Below are 8,991 nucleotides of genomic sequence, written 5' to 3'. Positions count from 1 at the left end.
CCCTGCCCTCTTGACCAGATACAAAAGAGGGCAGGGCTCCTGCAGCTGTAACTGTTGGGATAAAGAGGGAATGTCACCAGGTGCTGCACGCATAACAATGACACCTGCTGAAATCCCCTTTCCTATACAGCTATGAAAGATACAGGAGCCCTGTTCTGCTTTTCATATGGTCGCCCTACCTCACAGGGCTGTGGTTGTGAGGATAAAATGGAGAGGTGGATTATGTACACCGCCTTGGGTTCCTTAGAGGGTGGGGGAAAGGGGGGATATAAATGCAATAAGAAATAAAATAAATAAGAAATAAAGTAAATAAAAATCTTAGATTTATTTATTTATTTATTTATTTATTTTATTACATTTCTATACCGCCCCACAGCCGAAGCTCTCTGGGCGGTTTACAACAATTTAAAATCATAGAATCATAGAACAGCAGAGTTGGAAGGGTCCTACAAGGCCATCTAGTCCAACCCCCTGCTCAATGCAGGGATCCACCCTAAAGCATCCCTGACAGAGGGTTGTCCAGCTAATTTTACTAATTACTAAAATTTACTAATTTTAATAGTAAACATTAAAAGCATACAAAATTTAAAAAACATCAAAAACATAAAAAAACAGTATAAAAACAACAGCACCCATTTAAAAACTGTTTACCCTACCCTGTGCCTGTTGGCATTCTCTTCCCCTCCTTATTGTTTTATTATGATTTTATTAGAATGTAAGCCTATACGGCAGGGTCTTGCTATTTACTGTTTTACTCTGTACAGCACCATGTATATTGATGGTGCTATATAAATTAATAAATTAATAATAATAATAATAATAATAATAATAATAATAATAATAATAATAATAATAATAATAATAATAAACACAAGAGCATTTCTTCTGCTCTCAGAAGGGGGGAAATGACGCCCAAAATAAACTCGGAAACAGCTCATGCGGTGGCGCGTCTACTTGTTAAAAGTCTATGGGGAAGCATGGATGGGTTACGTCACCAGCTTCCCGTAACGGCGCGGCGCATGCGTAGCCGGAGGCGGAGGGGGCGGAGCTCGAACTCCGTTGAAAAAGCCGTGCCGCGGAGGGCGCATGCGCAGAAGGAAGGTGACTTTCAGAGGGGTTGCAAGATGCTCGCCAGGTACATCGGATCTCGGAATGCCCAGATGTTGCGCAACTGGTGAGTGGGGAAAGGGAGGGGGCGGGCGTTGCTCTGGCTCCTCCCACAGCAGGGTGGGGGGGTCTTCCCCCATTTGACCCCCCCTCATTACTCCCTTTCTTCCCCCCCCCTCCTTCTGCAGTCTAGGGTGCAGCTCCATCTCTTATGCCCCCCATTTCTTCTCTTTGGGGGGGAATATGGGGGGCTTCTCTTCTTGCAAAGTTTATTCTCATTGGACAAGCATCCTGTTTCCAACAGGGGACAGCCTGTGTGCCTCCAGGCGCCCCCCTAAAGCAGGGCGTGAATACATAAAGACATGGAAAGAGCCCAGCTGGATCAGGCACACAGTGGTCAGCCAGTGACCCACAAGCAGGACACAGTATCCCTCTGCCCATGTTCCCCATCAGCTGGTGTATATATTAACACTGTCATGTGTTAGGTGGGGTGGTGCTATCTGTAGGGGGACCCTATGAAAAGGAGGGCAGGGCTCCTGTATCTTTAATAGTAGGGGGACCTTATGGAAAGGAGGACAGGGCTCCTGTATCTTTGATAATAGGGGGACCCTATGAAAAGGAGGACAGGGCTCCTGTATCTTTAATAGTAGGGTGAGCCGATGAAAAGGAGGACAGGGCTCCTGTATCTTTAATAGTAGGGGGACCCTATGGAAAGGAGGACAGGGCTCCCGTATCTTTAATAGTAGGGGGACCCTATGGAAAGGAGGACAGGGCTCCTCTATCTTTAATAGTAGGTTGAGCCGATGAAAAGGAGGGCAGGGCTCCTGTATCTTTAATAGTAGGGGGACCCTATGAAAAGGAAGACAGGGCTCCTGTGTCTTTAATAGTAGGGGGACCCTATGGAAAGGAGGACAGGGCTCCTGTATCTTTAATAGTAGGGGGACCCTATGAAAAGGAGGACAGGCCTCCTGTGTCTTTAATAGTAGGGGGACCCTATGAAAAGGAAGACAGGGCTCCTGTATCTTTAATAGTAGGGGGACCCTATGGAAAAGAGGACAGGGCTCCTGTATCTTTAATGGTAAGGTGACCCTATGGAAAGGAGGACAGGGCTCCTGTATCTTTAATAGTAGGGGGACCCTATGGAAAGGAGGGCAGGGCTCCTGTGTCTTTAATAGTAGGGGGACCCTATGAAAAGGAGGAGAGGGCTCCTGTGTCTTTAATAGTTGTATTGAAAGGGGAATTTCAGCAGGGGTCATTTGTATATATGCAGAACCTGGTGAAATTCCGTCTTCATCACAACAGTTAAAGCTGCAGGAGCCCTGCCCGCTTTTAAATCTGGTCACTCTAGTATAGCTCCTGCAGCATCCTCCCACATATGTTCCCCATCAACTGGTGTAAATAGGCTTACTGCCTCTGACACTGGAGAATACAGCAGCTTTCCCCCCAAAAAACAGCATTTTGACTTCCTTTGAAATATGGTGGTTTTGCTAAACTATCATTATTATTATTTTATTTATTTACTACATTTATATACAGCCCCATAGCCGAAGCTCTCTGGGCGGTTTACAAAAGTTAAAAACAGTGAACATTAAAAAGAAATACACAAAATTTAAAACCATAAAATCCAAACAAAAACAGACAATATCCATTTTAAAATCAACTATTCTTGGGTCAGTTAAAAAAACTCAGCATATGCTGTTAAATGCCTGGGAGAAGAGAAAACTCTTGACCTGGCGCCGGAAAGATAACAATGTTGGAGCCAGGCGAGCCTTGTCAGGGAGATTGTTCCACAATTGAGGGGCCACCACTGAAAAGGCCCTCTCCCTGGTTATCACCCTTCCCCAATCTAACAGCCTCCAGGTGTGTTGGATTACAACACCCAGTATTCCCCAGCCACCACCGGGTTGGACTGCAACTCCGAGCACTTCCCAACTACGCAGGCTGGAGCATCCTGGGAGTTGTAGTCCCAGAGATAGGAGGGCCTCAGGGTCTCTAGCCTCTGGAATGCCACTCCATGCGCAGAGAGGCAGAACCTACACCAAGTTTCAAAGGCCTCTTGAATACATATCAGTTTGCACAGGCTTTCCCTGACCTGTAAGGAACTATGACACTGCCCTGTTTTAGTGTGGGCTTTGCAGTGCTGCTTTTAATTACTACTTTATATTTATTTATTTCATTTCTATACTGTCTCCTAGCTGAAGCTCTCTGGGCCGTTCGCAAAAAATGTTGTTCTCACGTTGTATATTAGCGTGAACCGCTTAGAGATTTCATTCTATGAAGTGGCATAGAAGTATAATAATAAATACACAAGTATGGAGCCTTGTGCAGCCAAAGGACACCATCCCAACACCCTGGAGGAGGTTGCTAGTAGGCTCAGGGGAACCTCAGAGTTAGAAAAGCCCCCCCTAAACTTCGTAACAGGAGGAGACCCCAAAACCATCCCAATGAAGACCAAGTGTTAGAGCAGTACGACAATGGAACCAGTGACCTAGGGAGGTTGTGGGCTCTCCCACACTAGAGGCCTTCAAGAGGCAGGTGGACAACCATCTGTCAGGGATGCTTTAGGGTGGATTCCTGCATTGAGCAGGGGGTTGGACTCGATGGTCTTGTAGGCCCCTTCCAACTCTACTATTCTATGATTCACAGCCACACTACATGGAGGAAACCACTAGGTTTGCCAGAGTTAAGTCAAAGCCTTAAAACACCAGTTTTAAGATCTCTTCGCTGGCTGCCAATTATTTTCCGGGCGAAGCATAAAGTGTTGGTGATCACCTTTAAGGCCCTACATGGTTTGGGTCCAGGCTACCTGCGGGATCGCCTTCTCCCGTACAATATGCCCCGCACACTCAGGTCCTCTGGGAAGAATCTACTCCAGCCAGCCAAAATTAGGCTGACGGGTATTACCCAGAGGACCTTCTCTTCTGCTGCTCCCAGACTGTGGAATGACTTTCCGGGAAAGATTCGTCAACTTAACAGTCTTCTGGAATTGAAGAAAGCCATAAAGACTGATCTCTTCCGGCAGGCCTACCCGGTTGAATTTTAAGATGCCTTTTTAATAATGTGCTGCTTTTAATAATGTATTAGTTTTAAATGTTTTAATTAGTCATACGTATTTTATGGTGTTTGCATTTGTGTTGTACCCTGCCTTGATCCAGAGGGAGAGGCGGATTATTATTATTATTATTATTATTATTATTATTATTATTATTATTAAAACCATGATGTAAAAAGGCCTCTCCCCTACCCTTTAGGATGCAATCCTATGTATATTTAGACAGAAACATGTCATTATTATTATTATTATTTATTTATATAGCACCATCTATGTACATGGTGCTGTACAGCGTAAAACAGTAAATAGCAAGACCCTGCCGCATAGGCTTACATTCTAATAAAATCATAATAAAGCAATAAGGAGGGGGAGAGAATGCAAACAGGCACTGGGTAGGGTAAAACTAACAGTATAACAGTATAAAGTCCAAACAGCATCAAGTTGTGAAAGCTTTAGGAAAAAGAAAAGTTTTTAGCTGAGCTTTAAAAGCTGCGATTGAACTTGTGGATCTCAGATGTTCTGGAAGAGCGTTCCAGGCGTAAGGGGCAGCAGAAGAAAATGGACGAAGCCGAGCAAGGGAAGTGGAGACCCTTGGGCATGCGAGAAACATGGCATCAGAGGGGCGAAGAGCATGAGCGGGGCAATAGTGTGAGATGAGAGAGGAGAGATAGGCAGGAGCTAGACCGTGAAAAGCTTTGAAGGTCAACAGGAGAAGTTTATATTGGATTCTGAAGTGAATTGGAAGCCAATGAAGAGATTTCCTAACCAACAATGCTGGCTGGGGCATGCTGGGTGTTGTAGTACTTTATTTTCTGTTTAAACACCCGTAGGATTGCACCCTTCGTTCTCTTTAAGGGGTCCACAACAGCCACAGGAGAAATGGCACCCCTCCCGTCACTAAAAGCTCAGTGCAAATTGGGCGGGTTGGGCCAGTTGACACCTCTTCACAAGAAAGTGGCTTCCCAGGAGCGATCAGGGACTTGATCATAGGGACATGAAATGCTGTTTCTGACGTAGATGTTCTCCTTCCTATCCTACAGGAGGCCTACATTGGGCGTGTGGGGCTCAGTGGGCGCTGTGGGGTTGGTATGGATCACGGACTGGAAGCTGATTCTCGATTATGTCCCTTGGATCAATGGCAAGTTCAAGAAAGACGACTAAGAAGCTGCCTGTGCTACAGGGTAAGGTCCTGGACTTGTGGTTCTTCCTCTGGTGGAATTGTGTACTTGTGGCCACGCCATCCTTGACCCGGAGAAGCAACAACTACAACAGTTTATTGCGGTCAATAGACCATTCCAGCAAATAAAATTTTACATACAAGCAAACTGAACATACCATAACTATTAAAAATCAGGCGATCATAGAAGATCTAAAAGAAATGGCCAAGTTCAAAAACTTGGCCACTTGCTCAGTTATTATTATTATTATTATTATTATTTATTTATTTATATAGCACCATCAATGTACATGGTGCTGTACAGATTACACAGTAAATAGCAAGACCCTGCCGCATAGGCTTACAATCTAATAAAGTTGTAGTAAACAATAAGGAGGGAAAGAGAATGCAAACAGGCACAGGGAAGTGTAAACAGGCACCGGGTAGGGTGAAGCTAAACAGTATAGAGTCAGAACAAACTCAATATTTAAAAGCTATAGGGAAAAGAAAAGTTTTTAGCTGAGTTTTAAAAGCTGTGATTGAGTTTGTAGTTCTCAAGTGTTCTGGAAGAGCGTTCCAGGCGTAAGGGGCAGCAGAAGAAAAAGGATTGATTTGTCTATATTACAAAGTAAAAGAGACGTTAAGAATTCAGTTGGGTGACCAGGATAAGATGGTAAAATAGGGTTTAGAAGATCGCTTCTAGCCCCTAGATAAAATCTACAAAACAGTAAAACATGAGATACAGTTTCCACTTCACTATTGTTGCAGGGGCAGCATCTGTAGAGCACTGGAATTTTATTAAATCTGCCCTCCAGAAGTTTGGAGGGAAGGACATTAAGTCTGGCTAATGAAAATGCTCTCCTGTATTTAGGAATAGTCAGCCAGGGTAGATAAGGCATCCCATCTTTACAAAAAGAGGCTGGTAGTCCTAGGGGGGGGGGGGGGGGGGAACCCGGAGAGGCAGAGAGTGGTTTGCTTCAGAGGCCCAACACAGAGCCAGTGACAATATTATCAGAACATCAGAAGGGCCCTGATGCTGGATCAGACCAAAGGTCCATCTAGTCCAGCACTCTGTTCACACAGTGGCCAACCAGCCATCGGCCAGGGTTGAACAAGCAGGACATGGTGCAACAGCACCCTCCCACCCATGTTCCCCAGCAACTGGTGCACACAGGCTTATTGCTTCGAATACTGGAGATAGCACACAACCATCAGGGCTAGTAGCCATGGATAGCCTTTGCCTGCAGTAATCCAAACCTCTCGTTTGGATTACTGCAATGCGTTATACGTGGGGCTGCCTTTGAAAACAGTCCGGAAACTTCAACTGGTACAAAACAGGGCAGCACGGTTACTAACGGGCTGGCCGACGAGACCACATCACGCCAGTCCTTTTCCAGCTTCATTGGCTGCCAGTCCAGGTGCGGGCCTGATTCAAAAGGGCTGGTATTAACATTTAAAGCCCTAAACAGCTTGGGGCCAGGTTATCTGAAGGAACGCCTCCTCCCGTATGTACCTGCCTGGACCCTCAGGGGTCCTTCTCCGCGAGCCCCTGCCAAACGAAGTGAGGCAGGGGGCTACCAGGAGCAGGGCCTTCTCTGCTGTGGCACCCCGGCTGTGGAATGAGCTCCCTAAGGAGTTTCGCTTGGCACCTACATTATATGCTTTTAGACACCTTTTTATTCTCCCAGCATTTTAACAGTCTATAAATAAATTTTAACTTGGTGTTTTAAATCTGTAATTTTGCATTGCTGCTGTTTTTATCTGGTTGAGCTTTTATATTGTATTTCATATTATGGTTTTATACTGTTGTTTTACACGTTGAATGTTTTTAATTTTTGTGAACAGCCCAGAGAGCTCCGGCTATGGGGCGGTATAGAAATGTAATTAATAAATAAGGAATTTCTCCAACCCCCTTTTGAAGCCATCCAGATTGGTGGCCATCACCACATCCTGTGGTAGTGAGTTCCGTAGTTTAACTATGCGCTGTGAGAAGAAGGACTTCCTTCTGTCTGTCACACCATTGACTAAAATCCATATGATTAATTTAAAAAATGTCTTTTATCTGCTTGCTCATTGGGTGCTAAGTTGCACCCTGGAGAAAAAAAATGGGAAGAGAAGCAGTAAGCAGGGTGGAAACGCTCAATGCGATTCATAGAATCATAAGAGTTGGAATATGATAATCTGCTTACTTCTTTCTCATATCCGCTTTTCCTCCGCTTGTTTTTCCACAGGCCACACTGCTGTGACTGACCAGCTCTTTACTTGGTACTCCCAGTTCGACTCTCTGAAAATGCCTGGTGTCAATTTCCATGAAACAGATAGCTTCATTTTTCACTCCTGAACAAGGAAGATTCTACACGATGCCCTGCGAAAACCAAGAAAACGTCTTTTAGCACATGGGCCTGTGCAAGCACTGGAGGCGTTTTGCTTCTCTCTGCCTGTGGTGATGGTCTTCACCCAGGAAATCTATTGAACGAATTACCATGACCCAAATACAAAAACATTGGCTAACTTTGAACTCTGTGCGTGTGTGAGATGGATTTTTTCTGATGTGTGTCTTAGCTATTTTGTAGCTCATACGTGTTAAGTCTGTGCTTCCTACCAAAGTTTCACCACCTTAGTACATATTTAATATCGCGCTATTTCATGCCATCATTCCCTCCAACAACGAAGTATGGCAGTTTTTCTGTTCTCAATCCCTCTGGGAATAAGTTTTAGAGCCCAGGGAGTTCTTGCATGTGTTTGTACAGGAACACAGAACAATATGAGCCAACAGTGTAATGTAGCTGAAAAAAAAGCAAATGCTATTTTGGGCTGCATTAAGAGAAGTATAGCTTCCAAAACACGTGAGGTACTGGTTCCCCTCTATTTGGCCCTGGTTAGGCCTCACCTAGAGTATTGCGTCCAGTTCTGGGCTCCACAATTCAAGAAGGACGCAGACAAGCTGGAGCGTGTTCAGAGGAGGGCAACCAGGATGATCAGGGGTCTGGAAACAAAGTCCTATGAGGAGAGACTGAAAGAACTGGGCATGTTTAGCCTGGAGAAGAGAAGATTGAGGGGAGACATGAGAGCACTCTTCAAATACTGAAAAAGTTATCACACAGAGGAGGGCCAGGATCTCTTCTCCATCCTTCCAGAGTGCAGGACATGGAATAATGGGCTCAAGTTAAAGGAAGTCAGATTCCAGTTAGACATCAGGAAAAAATTCCTGACTGTTAGAGCAGTACGACAATGGAAGCAATGACCTAGGGAGGTTGTGGGCTCTCCCACACTAGAGGCCTTCAAGAGGACAGCCATCTGTCAGGGATGCTTTAAGGTAGATTCCTGCAGTGAGCAGGGGGTTGGACTCAATGGCCTTGTAGGCCCGTTCCAACTCTACTATTCTATGTTTTTGTGCTTTGAATCAAAGGGAGGGAGGTGTAGCTTTGTGATAGAGCACATGTATTGCATGCAGAAGCATAATAATAATAATAATATATTTATTTCTTACCTGCCTCTCCCTTTGGATCGATTAAATATTATATAATATATATACATGGGTGAGGGGGTCGTTTTAATCATTATTACTATTTATTACATTTATATACCGCCCCATAGCCGAAGCTCTCTGGGCGGTTTAGAAAAGTTAAAAACAGCGAATATTAAAAAGAAATATACAAAATTTAAAGGCATAAAA

At 44.6% G+C, this 8,991-nt stretch overlaps 1 protein-coding gene across 1 annotated transcript; it reads left to right on the top strand.

Moving 5' to 3' along the window:
- Window positions 1-1,065: 1,065 nt before the first annotated feature.
- LOC134413104 (cytochrome b-c1 complex subunit 10) lies at window positions 1,066-7,838 on the top strand. The gene is made up of 3 exons (XM_063147207.1): window positions 1,066-1,174; window positions 5,200-5,340; window positions 7,547-7,838. Exons 1-2 carry the CDS (start codon window positions 1,125-1,127, stop codon window positions 5,318-5,320), a joined length of 171 nt encoding a protein of 56 aa, XP_063003277.1. The 5' UTR covers window positions 1,066-1,124; the 3' UTR covers window positions 5,321-5,340; window positions 7,547-7,838.
- The last annotated feature ends 1,153 nt before the right edge of the window (window positions 7,839-8,991 follow it).

Source organism: Elgaria multicarinata, chromosome 23 (genome assembly GCF_023053635.1).
Source record: "Elgaria multicarinata webbii isolate HBS135686 ecotype San Diego chromosome 23, rElgMul1.1.pri, whole genome shotgun sequence".
Taxonomy (NCBI): Eukaryota; Metazoa; Chordata; class Lepidosauria; order Squamata; family Anguidae; genus Elgaria; species Elgaria multicarinata.
This window is presented reverse-complemented; position numbering and strand designations above follow the sequence as displayed.